The sequence below is a fragment of the Branchiostoma belcheri genome, unplaced genomic scaffold (genome assembly GCF_001625305.1).
Source record: "Branchiostoma belcheri isolate BF01 breed outbred unplaced genomic scaffold, Haploidv18h27 scaffold20, whole genome shotgun sequence".
NCBI lineage: Eukaryota > Metazoa > Chordata > Leptocardii > Amphioxiformes > Branchiostomatidae > Branchiostoma > Branchiostoma belcheri.
In genome coordinates, this window is record NW_017803491.1 from 2,747,854 (window position 1) to 2,769,371 (window position 21,518).

The 21,518-nt window shown below is 39.8% G+C and overlaps 1 protein-coding gene across 1 annotated transcript in view; it reads left to right on the top strand.

Annotated features, from left to right (window-relative positions):
- LOC109469159 (fibrocystin-L-like) overlaps positions 1-13,962 on the top strand; it is a 55,666-nt gene extending 41,704 nt beyond the window's left edge. Inside the window, exons 59-80 of the mRNA XM_019767567.1 lie at positions 95-328; positions 744-975; positions 1,358-1,529; positions 1,901-2,077; positions 2,594-2,735; positions 3,137-3,299; positions 3,556-3,788; positions 4,142-4,414; positions 4,887-5,059; positions 5,477-5,765; positions 6,220-6,350; positions 6,611-6,850; positions 7,272-7,473; positions 7,906-8,078; positions 8,396-8,692; positions 9,012-9,114; positions 9,510-9,691; positions 9,948-10,062; positions 10,510-10,662; positions 11,177-11,341; positions 12,558-12,655; positions 13,067-13,962. Coding sequence (XP_019623126.1) covers positions 95-328; positions 744-975; positions 1,358-1,529; positions 1,901-2,077; positions 2,594-2,735; positions 3,137-3,299; positions 3,556-3,788; positions 4,142-4,414; positions 4,887-5,059; positions 5,477-5,765; positions 6,220-6,350; positions 6,611-6,850; positions 7,272-7,473; positions 7,906-8,078; positions 8,396-8,692; positions 9,012-9,114; positions 9,510-9,691; positions 9,948-10,062; positions 10,510-10,662; positions 11,177-11,341; positions 12,558-12,655; positions 13,067-13,225 — 4,106 coding nt within the window. The 3' untranslated portion in view covers positions 13,226-13,962. The remainder of the gene's footprint in view (positions 1-94; positions 329-743; positions 976-1,357; positions 1,530-1,900; positions 2,078-2,593; positions 2,736-3,136; positions 3,300-3,555; positions 3,789-4,141; positions 4,415-4,886; positions 5,060-5,476; positions 5,766-6,219; positions 6,351-6,610; positions 6,851-7,271; positions 7,474-7,905; positions 8,079-8,395; positions 8,693-9,011; positions 9,115-9,509; positions 9,692-9,947; positions 10,063-10,509; positions 10,663-11,176; positions 11,342-12,557; positions 12,656-13,066) is intronic.
- Positions 13,963-21,518: the final 7,556 nt, after the last annotated feature.

A 21,518-nucleotide genomic window follows, 5' to 3' on the forward strand; every position in this document is an offset into this window, starting at 1 on the left:
AGTCTTATTATAATGTAAAGTGATATAGAATGTGAAAACAAGATTAAAGCCAAGATTATAACCTTTATGATAATTCTAAACTTTTCCCTTTTAGGCTATGCCCGGATCACCAACACGGAGTTCTACCGAACAGGCCAGGAGGGTTGGACAGACTTTTTTGATGCCCGCTACTCGGTGGCCTACATGGACACGGGGACAGTTGACTCCATCCGCCCCTCCTATGTCAGGAAGAACGCCTTCCATAACGGCTTCTCTGTCGCTGTCGGTGTCTTTGGAGCAACTGGCATTGAGGTGGATGACAACGTCATTCACCATACAGTTGGGCAAGGTATGTTTCTTCACTTTGAGGCAGATTTTAAACCTATCTGTGACATATATTTAATTTTAGCTTTTCTGTGAATTTATTGGCACCTAGCGAAGTGTCGCCCTCCAACTTTCCACTGGCTCTGAGTCATGTTCTGGGACCTAACTTCCTGTGCCAGAATTAACTTTTGTGGTCAGTTATTCAGGAATTCCATGAGCTGTCACTCAATTGTGCAGACACACAAGCAAACATGCACGCATGCACACACAAATAGACCCAAAACAATGCATAATGCATTGTACAATGTAAATTGTACTTCCTTGCCCGGAAGTAAGCCCATAGTTGGCTACATAATAAAGCAGGTTGCTATAAACTCGTGTTCGATGCCATAGTTCATCATATATGCAGTTACAGGAAAGCATCTTTGTTCCCTTTGCAGGAATAAATGTCTGGGGCACGAACAACAAAATCCGTAACAACTTGGTGGCTCTGAACATCTGGACTGGTGACTACAACGGCCGTACGGAGGAGAATAACTGGAAATGGGATGCCGGCATCGAGGTGCAGAATGGCCGGGGCATTGTGCTACAGGGGAACATCGTCGCCGGGTCGGAAAAGGCAGGGTATCATATCGATGGAGAACCCTGCACAGGCAACACTGCAGAGGCATGGTATGTTTCAAGTTAGAGATTTTTCTTAAGGCCAATTGAACTTTATTCTATCGTGGCCTTTGAATTTAATTCAAGTGGGCAAGCAATTAGTATTTGTTGGATTTGCAATAGACTGTTTCACATGCATGTCAAAATCATACATTTTGATGCACCTCTATAGCTCGTAGGCTCTAGAGTTACAGGTCTATATGCTGTGACACATTTGAAGTCATGCATGGGTCACCCATCTTGTACTAGTACTATATGTACTTAGTACAAGCTCAGAAACTTAGTGAAAAGTCATCATTTTTGCACGTTAGTGGAAACTGTCATCTGAAACTGTATTTTTACAAATTGTTTAACAATTTGAAAGATAATCGTGATTGTTTGAAATTGCACCTAGGTCTAACAATGAGGTGCACGGAACCCTTGTTGGTGTTTGGGCCTTTGAAGACGGCTTCCCGCCCTGTGTCAAGGTCCGAGGATTTTATGTTTGGAAAGCCTTCGACTTCGGCATCTACTTCCAGTCAGATTGCAACTTGGAGATTTCAGATAACACTATTGCTGATTCCCGGGTGAGTGGGCTTCTATTCCACACTTTTGTTTTCCAGGATGGTCTCAGACTGATGTTAACATCATTATATTTAAATTAATATGTTTTGTGGTTTGTGACCCAAATATGTAGTCCTGGTCAAAAATGTATTTTTTTACTTAATACTAGATGAGTATTAAGAAGAGAAGCAATTATACATGTATAAATTATTAATTTGATGAATATACACTAGATTGATTGAAATAATAATGAGAAATACAAATGCAATGAAACGTTCTAATAGATGATTTTTAGACAAATACCTCAAGAATATTATACTTCTATGACTGTACAGTCAAGTATTTGCTAAAAATGCTATGAGTAACATATTGATAACAATTGTGTTGTTTTTAGCTTGGACTGTTTCACTTTGTGATTGGTCCATCGGCACTCACACACCAAGTTAAAGACAACTGGGTCCATTTGAAAGACTCCACCTTCATTGGCAAAAGTGAAGGATTTGATTGTGACAGAGACCTTCCCCAACTGAACCCTAACCCCAAACCAACCTACATCAGACTTCCCAAAATGGTGAGATATAAACAATATTGTGTGTTTGTGTTTCCGTCTGTGTGTGTGTGTGTGCGCGTGTGTGTGCGCATGTGTGTTAGTGAGTAAGTGAGTGAGTGAGTGAGTGCATGTGTGTTAGTGAGTAAGTGAGTGAGTGAGTGAGCAAAATGAATGTGTGCTTTATTAATGTCTATGCTGATAACTCTGCAGCAGTACTTCAGTCGGAATCTTAAAAGTATCTTCTGCAGTCTTGCAACAATTGCTCAATTAAAAAAAAATGTTATTGATATACTCATTTCAAGTGATCTAATTAAAGCTACTAAAAAGCTAAGGGCAAAATTTAATATAATTAGCACTACATTGTATGACCAGAAAACGTGTGATTCATGTGGGAAAAATCAGTATCTTGATGTTTCTAGGGTCCATCTTTTCAGGAAATTTTCTTCAACAGCAACTTTCCATACTGGATTATAGCCATTTCTTGATCCTGACGTTTTTTTTAAATGGCCATTGAGTAATTTTGCTGTTTTTCTCCAGGGTCGTGGTTTTGGGTCTCCAGGTGGCGCGATGGTTGGCACACAGGTGGCCATGCATTCACAGTCTAACAACGGTGTCCCCACACATCCCTTTGCTGGAAACATGGCCTACCCACCCCTCTCTGGCTACATGGTGATAAACAGTGAGTATTTCTTTAACATTTGAACTGTTCTCTTTTACAGATTTATCTGCCATATTCACCAAAAGGTAGCTTTGTTCTCAGTCTGAGTATTAGATCAGCTGAATGGTTGGTAAACTGGTAACGAAAATTTAAAGAAAAATTAATTTAGAATTTTGGGACTTATTGGTAATGGGTTAAGGCTTGTCCAAACTTATACTTAAGTACCCAAGGCGGGTCTTCTGAAATCTCTGATTTCTTGTTGCACAAGCTTGCCAGAGTGATGCCAGAGTGATGTTTGCCGGAATGATGTCAATTATGAAATTGATTAATTAGAATTTTATGACTTCTTGGTATAATGGGTTAAGGCTTGCCCAAATTTACACAAAGTAAAAAGTCTGCTAAAGTCTAATTTCGTGTTGCAGATGTGAAGTTTGCCAGATATGGTAACCAGTGCGGAAGGGAGGATGTGGCCATCATGACTAACCCTAATCAGGAGGATGCCACTTTCCCAACCTACACCAGCGGGCTTTCCTTCCCTGGAACTCAAGAGCAGTACAGAGTCTACTACAGCCGCCCTTCATTGGGGTAAATACCTTAAGACGTTGATTGTACATGTAGTCTTGTAGAATATCTTTAAACTTTCTCTGATTGCTCTGTTGATAAAAAAAACATGATCGTAAGAAAATTATTTACCAGGTGTTACCAAAGGTTCATTAAAAGCACCCATTTAGACAAAGTTGTGAGGGTTTTTTGAAAATTTGTCTGCCATCAATAATGTATGTTTTGCTATAAGCCTAAGCCTTAGGTCAAGAATTTACAATGAAGTTTTATCATTTTTCAGATCTATCAACCCATCCGACTGTGTTGACATGCCGTGTGACGCGAAACACATCGCGCTCATCAAGGATTCTGACGGCAGCCTGCTGGGAACGGCGGGGACAGTAGTTCCAGAGCAGGAGTGGCAGTGGGACGGGGACAGACGCTACGGGATCGGAGACTACCGTATCCCTGTGCCCGCGCTGTCGGACGCTGACGGCAACAAGCTGGCGGTGGCAGACGTGGCTCCTAACAAAGGTAAAATCATCATACATCAAGCTGCCTCCACTCCTGAGGCATTGCCAAAAATAAACAGATGACACTGCTAACCATGAGGCAAATACACAGAATATCATAATTTATGATTATGGTGTTGATTATTTCAAGACTCAAATCTTATAGTCTACTGCAACTTTGTACTTTGGTCAAACTGATACTCAACAATCAGCAGCAAACCACATGTTAATCACCCTTTTCCAATTGTCAAGATATGTTGAAGATTTTTTTTTTCGAGTGATTGCATAACCTCAGCTCTGCAAAGCCATGAAATTAAACTTAAGATTTGAGTTTGAAAGTTGTTTTTTTAAATCTAATAAATCTTTTCATTCCAGGTGCCCTGCGTGACAGCAGTTGTACGTACAAATCTGCCTGGCAAGCCTACGAATGCCACGACATTGACTACCAGATGTTGATCATCGAGAGCATGGACCCAGACACTGAGTCACGGAGGCTGTCTCCAGTCGCCGTGCTGTCAGAAGGCTACGTGAGCCTTTATAACGGCCCTATGGACCACGGCTGGTGTGTAGGCTACACCTGCCAGCTACGCATCTCCACCTTTTACACAATCGTGTACTCAGATAAGCACCATGACATCTACTTTACAGGTAAGATACACAAATCTACACACAAAGAAAAAGTGAAAAACAAAATAATCACTACTTGCTCAGGAATTCCTTAACTTATTATATATCATAGTTTGTTTTTTGTATTCTTCTCGTCCATCAACTGTCACTATGTCACATTCTTACATTGTACATTTACATTGTAGAAAAGAAGGCAGTCTTGCACTGTCATTATGATATCAAAATTTATATCGATATCACTACTAATTTAAAGAAGCTACATGTATATGAAGTATGTTGACAGTAGCTTCTTTTCAATAAACAAGCAACATTATATGATATAACAGAAATCCAAGCAAAGTCTTAATCAATGTTTTGTTTACTTGATACAATGTGATACACAATTTGATCAATATATACATTTACCGTGCAAAACATAAATTGTAATGTTAACACTCTAACAGTCATACATGCATCTATCTTCTGAAAACAATGTTATGATTGTTTTTTAAAGGGGTGAACCCACAGAAGTTGCGTCTGACCTTAAGGCTACGTGATGGAGAAGACAAGGCCATACGTGTGGGCATCTTCTATGCCAATCCACAACGTTTGGACGTCTACAGGGGCACCAGTTATGTCATGCCCACCAACGGAGAAAATAATGCTGACGGACAGCTCATCTTGAATGTAAATAATCTAGATGTCCTTCAAACTTTGTTGACATCCTTGAATTCTTGAAGATAGTAGGTTTTCTGAAAGCTAATTTAATCTCTACTACCCCACAACAAACTTTGAAAAATACAGTCAGTGAGTAAGCTTAATCAATGCATATTATGGTACCTCTTTGAAGAATTCTGTAGGTCATTGCAGTTTTGCTAGTAGCATACTTAATAGTTTATTGTCAGAATTATGTACCCTTGGTTATTATTATCAATAATAATAAATTAAATGTATGTTTGCACTGATGGGGTAGTCTGTATGTGGGGAAAATGTATCTTGAAAGCAGTTGTAGTTGCAGGAATCGTTGACAGACCTCTATATTTTCTGACAGCAGATGTAAAGCTCTGCCTTTGTTAAAACTGGAGCTGCTGTGTTTTCGCTCAGGCACCAACAACAGCAGGACAGTACATGCCGGCCATGAATGCCGCCAGTGGAACCAACTACTTTGACGATGAGAAGAAGACGCTCTACATCACCATCCGAGGCTCCACCTCTATCGACATTGTCACCATGCCGGTCCTGAAGGTGGCGTTCGGAATGCCCGCCATCACCGTGGACGAATTCTTCGAGAACAACCTGAGGCAGAATCTCGCAAGCTTCCTGGGCATCCCGGCAAACAAGATCCGCGTCGTCAACGTGGTCCGTGAGGACAGCAGGAGAAAGAAGAGAGCTGGTAAGGACTGTGGAGCTTGCATGTATCTCTAAGTTGTTTTACCATTCTTCATCATCATTAATGATAATACATGCACAAGAATATTCGGGGTAGAGAGACAGAGTGGTCTGAATGAAAATCAAAACACCATAATGATTAATGGCAACAAAGCTTTTAATGTACAGAGGAATTTCTTACCTTTCAGAATTTTGGTATGATACAGTTTTGTTCTTTTAGATTAATCTTTCATTTTGAAATTGCATTGATTCGAATATTATGTACTATGCTCATTGTCTTTGGTTGTAGTTGACATAAATAGCATGGACTGATGCCATCATTCTTTCTGAAATTTGTTTGCAAATTAAAGGATTTGTGCACAGAAGATCTTTAACGTGTTTGTCACAATTCTCTAAAAGTGGACTTTTACAAAGGGGTTACAGTTTTGGCGACATTTCTTTGCCTTTTGTTCCCAAAGAGGGTAGCATGACGGTTGAAGTTGAGATCACCGATCCACCAGCAGAAGACAGCTCTTCATCTGAAGAAACAACGGAAGACACACGTCAGGACCTCCAGCAGGCCTCCTCCCTTATTGTTGATAGTACTCAGGTACATTGTACATCTAACCTTTCCCTAAGCTACTGCCTAATATATTCTAAGGAAATATATCTTCATGGCATGGTGGCCTTGAAAATGTGTACTTAGGTCCACCTGTTCCACCACGCCTTCCACGTACATGTGTATGTGGTGAATTGTAATGAATAAATAAACAAACAAATGTGCTTTAATTTGGTTCTTTAAACATTTTTTTAATCATCAATGTCTTTTGCAATCAATGATAACATCACGTAAATTTTGTGCATTTGCAGCTGGGTACCATCAGTGATGAGATCGGTTATGAAGTTCAAAGCCTGGCAGTGGTTGAACCTCTGCCATCAACCAACTCCTCGGACTGGGAGGAAGCGGCAGAAGAGGCAGAGAGTGGAACCAGTCCCGCGCCGACGGCCATCCAGATCCCCTCTAGGATCGTGGTGCACACCCAGCCCGGTCCCAGAGGGGAGGGGGCGGCCTTCCCCACACAGCCAGCCCTGCAGGTGTTTGACGGCTCGGTAAGGACAGGGAAAAACTTTGTATCTGTATCTGTGTAGCCAGTATAACCACCCCTTGGCATAACACACCTGCTTCACAGGCATGCAGTACACCAAACAACTTGTTACACCTAACCTTTGAACAGCTAACTCTAAACATTACTTTAAGCACATGTAGTGATGATGCCCCTACTGACTTAATTGCAGTGAGTTCCACTTAACGATTGGTGGCAGTGAGTTTGACTCAGCTATATTGAACTTACTATTTACTGTACTACACCTTATTGATAGATTATATGTCTTGCTTGCTTTTAGTGTTTGTATTAATAAGTTTTATAGTTTGTGGTGCACGACACCAGTTCCAGTATATATTGCTGATGCATTGTAGATTTTTCACCACTGTAACCATTTTATACTGAATGCTTGTCTGTAATTATTACAGGGGAACCTAGTGACGACCCTGGGTGCCTCGTCTAGCCCATGGGAGGTGCAGGCCACGATCAGGTCTGGTACAGGTACGGACGCCCGCGCCGCGACCACGGGAGACAGCGTCGTGTTCAAGGACGGCTGGGCCAACTTCACCGACCTGGCCATCTCTCACAGTGGAGAGGGATACATCCTGGACTTTGTCATTGTCAGACCTGGTAAATGTGCAAAACTATTTGTTTCCATCATGCATTATTGGAAGGGCAAATTTTTTTTTGGGGGGGGGGGTTCCTGTTCAGATATCTTACCATCTTTGCTTTCCTGGTAAGAATTATCATTGAATTTGAAATATGGATGCTTTGGGCCAATATGTGATTCAACCCGGCCCTTTTCCTTGATTTAGTCTCATCAAAACTATCAACAATTACTATTATAGGACTACAAGGATCTCACTTTTCAGTACAAAATGCAGAAAGAAAAATATCTTAATATTAAGTATATTTTTTGAAATCTAAGCCTCAAGTATTAACTACATGTAGAAATATTTATCAGTTAGTACATGTATACAATGTATATCAGTATTGTGGAATGATCCATGTATGTTTACTTCAATGTAGTTACCATCTCTAACCTTTTCCCCATTCCTGCAGCATCTGCCTCCAGGTTTAACACATCCTCCGTCGCGGTAGATGTAGAGGAGCGAAGTTTGTCTGGACGGGTGATTGGCACAGACGCCATGCTGGAAGTCAACGAGGACTTCACTCTCTCTGTGGCCATCACTGATGCCTTCACCAAGGAGGACGTTCAGAATATTGCTTGGAAGGTATGAAAATGTGTCACACTGCTCTTAAAGTCAGGTCACTCAGGACAATTTATAATAAAGAGACAGGGTCAGAAATTAGACATTGTATCTGTACCTATATATCATCCATTGTGTCCATCCATTGTAGCTTATGTTATTTGTCAAAACCAAGGCCTCAAACAATGTCCTTTCATCCTTTTCAGCATATGTTATGTGGTGTTTTGTGTAGCCCATTCTCTTAATTTTTCTCAATAATTGTAAGATATCTTGATCATGTATATTGTATCAAACAATATGTCAATGTATATAAATTGTGATTTCTGTAATATCATTTTCAGGGCCACACATGGCAGTGTACCGTAGAGCTGGACCCAATTTCAACTCAAGATGGCGGCGCCACGTTCGCTGGTACCAAGACCGCGACCTTTGACCCAGCCACCGGGCGCGCGACCTTCGTTGGTTTGTCCTTGAACCAGTATGACCGCTACCACCTGAGGTTCCACGTCACCAGCACGCCCGGCGACCACGACTTCTGGATCAACGCCAGCCCCATCACGGTGTATCCGGCCAATCATACGTCTCCTGTCATCGAGAACACTGCTCGTGTGACCCTGACATTCGACGGAAGCTATTCGGTGAGATATGTGGTACTTAAAGTAGAATTGAATTGTCAGTAAGTATCTTTATTCAATGAAGGCTAATCTTTTGAATATGATTGCTAAACAGATGTTTAGAAATATCAAAATTGAACTGCATTGTCCTTGTCCTTGGTGCTGAAAGAGTAATCATATAGTAAAACTGTGCTGGAATGATATCGTCTGACCAGTTGGAACTTGATACTGATAGAAGAATTTCTTACTTTTTTTATGAACAAAATATTACTGACTTTGTATCGGCACTTTTTTTAACCTTTGCATTTTCAATATTCTCAAAAAATTTTCTCGTTCATTTCAGGACGCTGTAGTTGGCAAGGAAGACTATCTGAAGACCTCCCTGTGGCAGAAGGTTGTTGGGGAGCGATCCGATGTCCTTGTGTCAAACTTTAGCTTTGCTGAAGGTATGCCAAGACTCTTTCTTGTATGTGACTTTGTACAATCATTGTAAGCAAACAACAGACATTCATATGTTCACTTGAGTCTCACTTGTTTACCCAATTTTTCACTCACCTACTCCCTTAGTCATTCAACCACTCACTCACTCACTCAATCAATCACCAGTACAATTAGGTCCTTGTTTTTAAATATTGGAGTAACTAATTATAACTGCTAACAACATTTATTCTTTTGTACTGCTAGAATATCTTTCACAAAGCCCAATGTTGTGTTCACCTCAACCAAGGCCCCCTACCTCATACTTGTAAAACCTGATGAGATTTACTATGAGCTTTGACACAAATAGAGTTTCACTATGAGCCTCGACACTAATGAAGTGTTTGACCTTGAACTTTTACAGGAAGCGTCATCACCGAGTTTGACGTGGAGGGAACCAACGAAGGTGTGAACGCCACCCTCATGGACCTGTACGACCAGGTCAAAGGGGGCATGACCCTTGACATCGGTGGCAGCACCCTTACGGCACGCAACAACATGGTTGTGGATGGGAGCAACTATTATGGTGCAGACGGCGGTCCCCCGGTATGTACTGTGTCCTCCCTTAGCTAGTTTGTACCCAATACAAGTTTGATTAGTCACTCATGAAATTGCTCTTCTAAAATTCTGGAAAAAAATTCACTTTTAGGAGGACTATCATTGAAGAATTTAGAAATTAAGATATCACTGACATTGTTACAACAGCTCCAATATGTGGAAGTATATAATATTAGTAATACTATACTAAACAAGTCTAAAGGTACATGTACATGAATTAACTTTTAGTGTGTTGTCCCTCCAGGCTGCCCCGCCCTCTGCCTTCCCTGTTGTCCCAGTTGTTGTTGTGATCGTCCTCTTACTGCTGATCATCATCGCTGCCGCAGTCTTCTACTTCTATCGCAAGAAGAAGCAACAACGTAAGTTACAATTTCAAATATTGACACATAATATGACCTTAGCACGCAGTGGTAATATTTCTAGTAATATTTATCAGATTGTAAAAAATGAAGGCCCTTGTACAATATGCATTCGTGTTAGCAAAAACAACACAATCATCAGTTTTGTTCATGTTGAACTTGGCTACGTTACCACCAAATCTAAATGATTTTTTTACTACGATGAGGACAAAATCTCAACAGCAGTCATGATATGCTAACCGTCATAATGTAGTTATTCCCAGTTAATTGTAATATGTTACAGTTAATACCCATATTATACAGTCACCTGTATCAACTTACATTAGGAGCAATTTTTGCACAGTACATTTGATTATAATTATAGTGTGTGACAAATCTAAGTAACATAATTCAGCTCCCAAACCAATGAGGATAACTCTTTTCACGATCATTACACGCGCTCTGCAGAAGTTGCCCACGTGAGGAACAAGGTCACAGACGACGTTCCCCTGAAGCCGTCGCCGTCGTCCTCCCGTGCTGGCGCCGACGCGGAATCTGGCCTGGGGTCCACCAACCCCTCTTACGCTAACGTGAAGGACAGCAATGAGGACCTGCCTCCTGGTGGGTCCAGTCTAGAATGTTTCATCTATACTAAGTCTTTTAAAGCCAGTATAATTGTTGTTCTCTTTAATAATATACTTTAATCTTATAGCCTTGATAATACTAAATATTATCAGTCATTGATCTGATATGTACATGTATGTAGTACCAGCAGTATGTACTAAGTTGACTTGGTAGGAAAGAAGCCTTAGAATACATTGTACATACTAGACTTATAAAGTATGACTCAGACGTAAATTTCTCTCTCTCTCTTTTGATCCCATACATAACTCTTCAGCCATAGGGGCAGTCTGTCAACAAAAGTTCAATCATAAAAGTTGAAAAAGTTTAATAATGAAGTAAATAAGCTGTGGATTAGTCTGGTAAATTCTCAACAAAAAAAGAAATGAGTAAAGGAACTGTGATTTGAGTACATGTATGGACTGCATTGAACGATCTGCCCACTGTTATGTCTTGTCCTGTGTTGTTACAGTATCTGAATATTATCGTTTAACAGAAAATTGTTTCCCCGTAGTGTCCCCACATCGCAGCCCTGGGAACAAGCCCATCAACCCCCACCCCGTCCTGCCGCCCATGAACAAGGGTCACACCCAGGTCACCCCCATCGGCAGCCGCACCTCCTCCCCCATGCCTGAGGTCGACGTCACCACCCTCTGCAGGAAGTACCAAGAACCAGATGGTACGCCATGCATTTTTATTAGTTCTATTATTGAGACTTATCAAACTTGTGTTATAATTTGTGTGCTTCATAAGTTACAAGAACCCATTGTCTCCCGTGAACACATCCCTAATGTCCCCAGTTAAGGTCAAGGCAGAAGATAAGTTACATGGTAACAGGTTGAAATTGCTACCCAACTCAAGATATAACAGTTGTAGACTCCCAAGTATGGGGCTGACTTGATAGCCTTCATCAGAAATGACCAACTTGTCCAATGGAATAAGACTGGTAGGCAATCCACATTTTGTGTCAGGATAACACTCTGCTCTGAAGAACACATTTTCTAAATATCCTTTTACCCTCTGCTAACAGTTCTTCTTAATACAAGGCATTTGATACTAACAACGGCATGATTTATCTATCCATTTCATCAGCTGCTCGGAAGCCAAGCCCCGTATCGTCTCAGAAATCTGGACGTTCGTACTCTGCCGACACAGGCATCACGTCAGGCAGTCCGTCTGGGCAATCCACCGATGACACCCCTTTTTCCTCCATGGACAGTTTCTCCTTCCCTTCCTCCACCCTTCCCTCCATCTCTGTATCTCCTCCTTTAGTTCAGACAGAAGGACTTCGGCATAGAAGTGATTCTGGTACAAAGAACCGACTTGAAGGTACACAAGGAACAGTACTTAACCACTGGTGACACTGATGGTGCTGATATCACAATGTTTTGCTATTCCCAAAACTTGAGTGTCTTTGTTCTTATAATTCTGTTTCAATTCACAGGGTGATGATATTATGAGGTGGTGAGGGTGCCATATACAATGTACATTACCTCCAGTGACTTTGTTTAATTTCTTTATTCAGGGTGACCCATACAGTACTTGTAAAACAGCTGTTGCTGCTTCACTACTATGCTATTTCTGTTCTGATCTAATTTATGTTTGTTCACATGACAGGAGTTACATGTCCATCAATAGCACATGGCACCACTATCCTCAGTGTTGTTATTATTGTACATAATCCCAGAAGTTCAAGGACCTGTGGAATTTGCTACACAACTTGCACATTTCTCTGCTTGTGTTGTTTATGGAACCATTTGTTTCAGGACTTGGTTGTGTTAAAGTTTAAAATCAACAAAATATGAAGAGCACACATCAATTTTTTTTCAACTTAAAAGTTAGCATATACTGTTACAGTACTGTACTGTAGTAATCATGATATTCTTCCCCTTCAGCCAATGGTTGCATCCTGCTTGACGTGGTGGCTCAAGATCACGACTCCAGGTTCTTCAAGCTGGGCCAGCACTCTATCAAGGTGTCCTGGTCTCTGCAGGTATGTCTGACACTCTATTTCACAAGGTTATTATACATGTATGTTGTTATAAAAAAAAGCACATTATTATACATATTATGTACCTAGTGCGAATCCATGGGAAACTGAGAGAAATGAAGAAAAGTGTGTGATGGCCAAAACCTTATGTCTCATTCATCTCTTCTTTATCTGTCTAGTTACTGCTACTCTTCAAGAGCAGAAAATATGTACAATACCTGTTAGATGACATTAAATTCAGATTATAAAACTTCAAAAGAACCATGAAATTTAGCTTGCCTTTCTTGCCCATATAATTTTTTCAACTTAAAAAATGTACGCATTTCAACTTTTGGAAAAGTATATCAGCAATTTTAGAGCCAAACATTGAGAACAACAGACCTGTTTCTGATGAGAATATTTGTATCTGTTCAGGAGTTGAGGAAGGAGCTCAAGAAGACCTTCCCGCGCCTACAGACCGGAAAGTTCGTGTACCTGAACGCCACCATGACTGACCGCATCCCAAAGAAGCGCGAGGAGTTCGTCCGCATGCGAGACATGGGCAACGGCCCCGTCATTGTCCGCCTGACCTAATGCGCGGAATGGCGACCAACTGCAGGACAATCACTGCGACTAATGATGGAATCACACAAGTGCCTTTCCTGATAATCATAGCTTTAATTCTATTAGTCAGAAGTTCTCAGAACAAAGCATGACAATCGTATGATGGAAGAAATGAGTCAAAATTATGAGAGGGATACACATATAACAGTTGAACTGTTTGAGACTGTGTTAATTATGCATATCTGTCGGATAAGATTAAAGCTTGTTAACATCGATTTTTAGATTTTATCAATTCAATTATTTTTGCATGCGTTGTTAGAGTGTTAAAAAGTAGAAATCTATCTATACAAAAGTTGAAATCTATCTATACAGCCAGGAGGATGGCATATGATAATTATCTTAAATGATCTTTTGAAAATTATCTTTATTTAGATCTACTATCAAGTTGAACATATATGTACAAGGTGGTGTTACAATATTACTCATATAAACTAAATTGCAGCGATAACAACATGATGGCATGGTCATAACACAGACAATTTGAAATTGAGTATAATTCCAAATTTTTGGAAGTAGATATTTTTTTAACCAGTTATATGGTCTATTACCATACGTAGATGCGATCTTGGATACTTATACACTCTTTTCTATAGCTTGTTTATCTAAAGTACTTAATATATATATGTGGTGTCTTAGGTCTTCACAAGCCAAATAAAGGCTGTTAGTAGCTGCAAATATTTACAGGACAAAATGATATTTCGCACTAAAGTAAACAATCTATCTGAAATTAAGATGTTGTCATATGTCTTTGCAATTGATGAGAAATTTTAAAAGTGCTTTGATTTGTATACAAATTGGTAGAAACCATATTGCATACTAATTGAGTAGCATCTGAAAGAGAATTGTTTATATCTAAAAATTGTCAATTGAGAAAAATTATCATTCCAAGAAATTGTAAATTTAAAACAATACATTATAAGCAGCTCTTCATCATAACCATTATATCACTGAGTTACATATTATACTATGTAATATAAATAGTACTATTCTTGCATTACACACTACATGACTTGTATTTCAATCACATTGCCAGACATAAGCCCAAGTAGGGTTTGCAAACTACTACCTCTGGAATAGTAAAAGACCTCACTATTTTTTTTTTCATTTGTTTCTTTCTTTTAAAATGAAAAAGGACAACATTTTGTGTGGGTTGGCAGCACTAACTTAAATGAAATAACACCATGGTACCTTGATTTAGTACTCTTTATAATGTTGTGAAAAGAGACTCTTTCGTGGAATTAATCAAAGAAACAACTGATTGAATTGGTGTGGCCTTAAGATATAACAGAATCACAGCAATTTTTTGCAGCAAATCTTTATTGTAATGCGTGTAAATATGTGTGCTTTTGCATGGTGTTTGTAAAATGGATAAAATAAAGATATCTATCTTTATCTCTGTGTTTTCTGTAGTTTTTGTTTCGTTTTAAGGCCATAGCAAGTAATTGTTACGGATGACATCAGCGTGCGCATATTTATTTTATTTTTAATTTTCACCTGATTTTGGGGGGGGGGGTTCAAGGATTTTTTTTTGCCTCGAAACCACCTCTAGAAGTGGTTTGGGATCGAGGCGCTTTCAATGCAATGTGATTTGGAGCGTTCAGATGGAGCCACTTGAAACCGGCTTCGAGGGAAACCACATGCAAAGCGCCTTCACTGACTTCATATGAACAGTGCCTTGGTCCAACACGTTTTAAGAATGCAAATTATGATGATTCATTAACAGGTGGTTGGTAAGATCACACCTGTGTTCAATTTAACTTAATTACTTAATTGAGAAAATGCAAATTATGGTGATTCCTCATCAGGTGGTAAGACTACGTTGCAGCAAGATGGCAAGTCACGGTGCTTGGACAAGGAAGAACTCGGTGGTTAAAATTCGTCTTTTAACATGAGAAACGTCCGTTTAAGGAGGTGAGTCGCATTTTTAAAAAGATTCCTTCATGTTCTCGTGACTATTTAGGAAAAACTCGTTGCAATGAAATGAAGCTTAAACACAGAATGGCGTGAATTATTTGCGCCCTGTGTTTAAACCTACACTTAGTAAATTTAAAGCCGCCATTCAGGGGCGCTTTTTTCATGTCAACTTTGAACTAACATGACTATACATTGGACTCGCTCGTTTTATTACCTTCGCCAAGAAGGTCTTGTTGTCGGAGGCGTTCGTGTGTGTCTGACCACACGATAACTCGAGAAGGCTTATATGGATTGTCTTGATATTTGGTATATATATGTGCGTAACCAAGAACCAACATTCCAGCCTCTACGTTGATAGATTTACGTATACTAGTACGTCATCACGGAGCTGTATCTGTATAGCCGGTATAACCGCCTTTCGGCGTAACACACCAGCTTCGCAGGCACGCGGCGCGGCAGCAGCTGGCTATATTACACCGATCGACTTGTTACACCTAACCCTTGAACTTCCAACTCTAGACATTGTTTAAAGCTATCTAATGACAATGCCCCTACTGTACTTGGTGACATTGAGTTCCACTCTGCGATAGTTCTAGGAAAGAATGAATTCTTGACCGCCTCAATCCTTGGTTGATAACTCTGGTACTTGAAGGCATGGTTATTTCTTGTTCTCTTCTGGGCTGGTATTAGCTGGTTTTAAAAGAACACCAAGATGCAATAGTACATCCATATTTTGCTATCTAAAACACACCCATAGTCAGCATGATAGGTAGAGGTATTAGCGTCGCAAGACTTGCCCGTATCAAATATCTATAGAATGGCTAACTGCAGTTTCATGAACAAATAACGCCAATAGAAAGAGTGCAAAGCAAAGGTAGAGGGCAGATAGACCGATCTCTGTTATGTCATTTCGTGATACGACATGTACGTCACGTGTTCAAAACAACAGTGTGCTATCGGTCGCTTTTACATTTTGTACTGTACCAGGTTTCTGAAGGCTAATTAGGATGACTTCTTGTGATGCTGGTCCACTACAAGTGAACTATTTTTTCACTAGACGTTGGGCAAGGGGATCGCGTCACCATGCCTCCTACTGTTGAGAGACTTAAAACCTTTTAACGCCATGTTTTATTGTCACTCATGGAGTAGTCACGCCACCTAGCGACAGATTCACAGATTGAAGAAAATCATATTGTACGTTCAGCACCAAGGACAGGAGAGAGTTTTAGCAGATGAAATACCGTCACAGCATTACTTGTTTCTTAGTGTACTACGAATTTTAAGTACATAATGACTTGATTTGACGGCCACACCACAAATACAATCTAAAAACAAGATTACTCATTTGTTATGCTCATGATTTGCCAAAAAAAATACCACACAACCTGTGATTACCTTGTTATTTGAGACAAGTGTATAACTTCTGATGTCTGTATAGTTAGGTGGCTGCTGACTGATGCAGTATGTACGTAGTGAAGACTACTGTCTGAACCTGACAAGAGAAGATTGAACCAGATCGGGTGATTTAGAGACACAAGAGCAAGATGACAACAACATCCACAGGTGAGACAATGCTTTAGAAGATCTGTTTGACTCTAGCACTCTTCCCTTACGCCTTACACTTTATAAAAAATAACACACATGTAGCAAAACATCTTTCACATTAATTTTGTGTTGCCTTACTTGAATAAATGTCTGGTATATAAGCACTTGTCTACATTTCTAGGAAGAGGCAAAATACAAGGTCACATATCTAAGCAAAGGGGTTGGATGATTGAAGGATTTTATCTATTTTATCTTTTATGGTCACTCAATGTTGCTAATTATTCATCATATCATATAGGTGTGTCCTGAGTGGGAGAATCGTGTGATGGACAACTTCTGTCCACACCAGACCAAATGATGTCTTGGCAAACCTGTTGACTTGAAGACACAGTGAAGAGTTTGTACAGGTGAAACAATGCTTTACAACTTAAAACCTTTTTCTGATTTGTTACAAACCCTGAGGCATAACAGACAACCAGTAATGTGTTTAAAAACACCTTTTCATAGCCAAACACTTTCTACATCTATTAATTAAAAAACATTATGATTACCAGTATCTTTGATGGTTAGTCAGTGTTATCGAAGATGTTTTTGCATTATAATACAGTAATTATCCTTTCATCCTTAGTTATGCGTTTCTTGACGTTCCTGTCCTGACTGGGAGAAACTTGTGATGACAGTTGACTTCTGTGTAAACCAGATCAGATCAGGAGTTTGTACCTGTCCATGCAGGTGAGACAATACTTAAAAACTTGAATTTTTCTTTCCTCTTGGATGCATTACGAATTGTGGGATAACATGCTGCCAGTAACAGTTACTAAACACTTTTAAAAACCTAAATTATTGTACATGTATTCAAGCAACTTTTACAACTTACATGACTTATTCCTGTCCTCACATGTACTTGTATGTTAAGAACTCTGATGTGTGAAATGCTACAAGTACATTGTAACATGTTTAAAAGCAGTTTTGTAGAGCCCAACTCCTTCAAAGTCTATTCAATCAATGGGATAGTTGAATTTCATGATGTTTTTCCATCACACTTCTTATCCTTTCATATTGTTATGTGTGTCCTGAGGGTTGGCTGTCTGTTCTGGGAGAAACCAGTTGACTTAAATATGCAGAAGGAAATGAAGACAGCGGGCACAGTTGTGACTCACTTGTGAGTATAGTTTATTTGCTCAGCAACACACAATCTACTTGTCCAGTCACTAAAGCTTGCACTGCTTTTAATTACACAGTATGTCAGTGACTTTTCTAGACTCCTTTTCACATCCTCAAACAATTAGTCCTACACAAGAGGTTATTATAAGTGTCTCCAGTATAACCTCCTTGGTTCCACATTGCACTTTGTCATTTGAAATACAGTTACGTCACACTTTTATGGATTCCTTTTGCAGTGCGTTGGACCTTTAAATGCAACATTCAGCGACAACTTAACTATGATCATAAACTTGCATGTTATGTAATGTCATGCTTTAGTAAGGCCAATTGCTGTTGTCAGTACAGTGACTTTTGTCCCTCTCAGTCTTCAAGTTGTGGACCCGAAGACCGGATTGCAGCTGAGGAGGAAGAACCAGACTTTTGTAGGCAGGGCTGCGTGAAAGAAGATGGGGAGGTGTGAGTATGGTTTCTTTATTGACACGAGACAACACTCCACATGCACACACTTGCACTCACATTTCTCTTTTCTCTTGCACTCACATTTCTCTTTTTTCATTTAACGTAGCCGGCGACTTCAATTTCATGTTAAGCAACACTGAAAAATTCTTCATACTGTATGGTTGAATGCCAAATTGCCCCTAAATTGTTGCTTCGGACCTTTACACTTAAATTCTCCCCCTGAAAAACTTAGCATCTAAGCCGGCTGCATGAATTCCACGTTGTTATCCTCTTCTTATTGTCGCTTTGGACCTTTACACTTAAATTCTCCCACAGAAAATCTTCGTATTACAGCCGGCTGCATTGTTGTCGTCGCGCCAAAAATTGTCGCTTTGGACCTTTCTTTACACTTAAATTCTCCCACCGAAAAACTTTGTATCTTTTTTTTTAGCTGTCCGCATTAATTCCTTAGTCATCCTCTTTGTATCGTATGAATGCCAAATTGCACCCCTAATTGTCACTTTAGACCTTTCTTTACACTTACATTCTCCTGCAAAAAAACTTGTCTTTGTATTAATTTCACACTAATTCCTTGTTCTGTCCATTTTCCCGCCAAAAAAAATTAATTGGCACCCTCACCTGGTTAATTAATTGGATTAAGTTTTCCCGCCAAAAAACTTAGTATATAGAGCACTCTAACCTTGAACTTGCACCCCCCACTCTTCCCTTCCACAACTCAGAGTATGTTAGTTGCACTGTTCTCTGGACATGTAGTCACCACACTCTTCTACACACAAACACTTTGTTGATCGAGTGCAGTTTTTCCACCCACCACTTTAATAGACTTTAGAATAATCTCTCGCTCTCCTGGTCAGTCAATTGCACTGGTATACTGATGTGTCGAAGCATCAATGTCTCCGAAAAGACATCCCCGGGGAGTACACTTAGTGCATTGACTGACCAGGAGAGCGAGAGATTATTCTGAAGTCTAAGTGGTGGAAAAACTGCAAGTGTTTGTGTAGAAGAGTGCGGTGACTACATGTTCGAAGAAGTCCAGAGAACAGTGTAAGTAACATACTCTGAGTTGTGGGAGGGGGGCAGGAAGAGTGGGGAGGGGGGCACAAGTTCAAGGTTAGAGTGCTTTATATACTAAGTTTTTTGGCGGGAAAATTTAATCCAATTAATTAACCAGGTGAGGGTGCCAATTAATTTTTTTGGCGGGAAAATGGACTGAACAAGGAATTAGTGTGGAATTAATACAAAGACAAGTTTTGCGGGAGAATGCGGACATTGCGGGAGAATGTAAGTGTTAAGAAAGGTCTAAAGCGACAATTTGGGGGGCAATTTGGCATTCATACAAAGGAATTAATGCGGCCGGCTTAGATGCGAAGTTTTTCGGCGGGAGAATTTAAGTGTAAAGGTCTGAACTCTGAAGCAACAATTTAGCATTCAACCATACAATATGAAGAATTTTTCAGTGTTGCTTAACATGAAATTGAAGTTGCCGGCTACAATAAACGTTAAATGAAAAAAAGAGAAATATGAGTGCAAGTGTGTGCATGTGTAGTGTTGTCTCGTGTTAATAAAGAAACCATACTCACTCCTCCCCATCTTCTTTCACGCAGCCCTGCCTACAAAAGTCTGGTTCTACCTCCTGCTGCAGTCCAGTCTCTGGGTCCACATCTTGAAGACAAAGAAACAAAAGTCACTGTATTGACAACAGCAATTCAGGCCTTACTAATGCAAGATATTATGTCACGCAACATGCAAGTTTATGACAGTAAGAATGGAGCTAAATGCTGCCTGTAAAGGTCCAAAGCACAGTGCAGAAAGTGTGACATGCTGTATGCTGTGACATGCTAATGACTAAAAGTGCAATGTGGGACCAAGGAGGTTATACTGGAGACATTATACAATGTAAGTTAACCTCTTTTGTAGGACTAATTGTTTGAAGGGATTGTTGTGAAAAGGAGTCTATAAAAGTGTGACATACTATGCAATTGAAAGCTGTGAAAGCTTTAGTGACTGGATGACTGGATTATAGGATAGAAATTCATTAGCCTGGGTGTGTTGCTGAACAAATAAACTATACTCACAAGTTACAACTGTGCCCGCTGTCTTATTCGTTTTCTTCTGCATCTTCAAGTCAAATGGTTTGTTGAGCTGTCATCACAGGTTTCTCCCAGCCTGGACAGCCTCAGCCTCAGCACACACCTGAAAATAATATGAAAGGATGTGTGATGGAAAAACATCCCCAGGCAACACTGAATAAACAAACTACTGATCATTCAACTATCCCATTGATTGAATAGATTTTGAAAGAGTTAGGCTGCTTTTAAAAGTATTACAAAATGTATTGTACTTGCAGCATGTTAAACCTCAGAGTTCTTATATATGTGAGGCAAGAAATAAGTAAGTAAGGTAAAGATGATCTCTTGTATGCGACCTTTTACTTTGCCTCTTCCTAGAAATGTTGACAAGTGATCAAGAAGTCTAATATACTAGTCATTTATTCAAGTCAAAAGCAATACAAAATTAATGTGAAAGATGTTTTGCTACAAGTGTAAGTGTAATCTTTATAAAGTGTAAGACATAAGGGAAGAGTGCTAGAGCCAAACAGATCTTCAAAAGCAATCATTTATCTCACCTGTGGATGTTGTTTTAGTCATCTTGCTCTTGTGTCTCTAAATCACCCGATCTGGTCCAATCTTCTCTTGTCAGGTCCAGACAGGAGTCTTCAATACTGCATCAGTCAGCAGCCACCTAACTATACAAACATTAGAAGTTACATACTTGTCTTAAATAACAAGAAGTAGGTTAAATGCAAAATTCAGATTTTTCTCACCTGAGAGTCATCGTCAGTCTTCAAATCACATGGTCTGCTCCAATCTTCTCTTGTCAGGTTTACGAAGAATTCACCACTACTGCATCAGTCAGCAGCCACCTATCTATACAGACAGTAGAAATTACACACTTGTCTCAAATAACATCAATCCCAATTCCCAATATTTCAAATAGCTGTAGGTAAAATGCAGAATTGGGATTTTTCTTACCTGATATTCCTCTTGGGTCTTCAAATCATCTGGTCTGGTCTAGTCTGTCTTGTCAGGTACAGGCAGTAGTCCCCACTACTAGTACTGCATCAGTCAGCAGCCACCTACAGTACATGTGTACACGCATTAAAAGTTACACACTTGTCTCA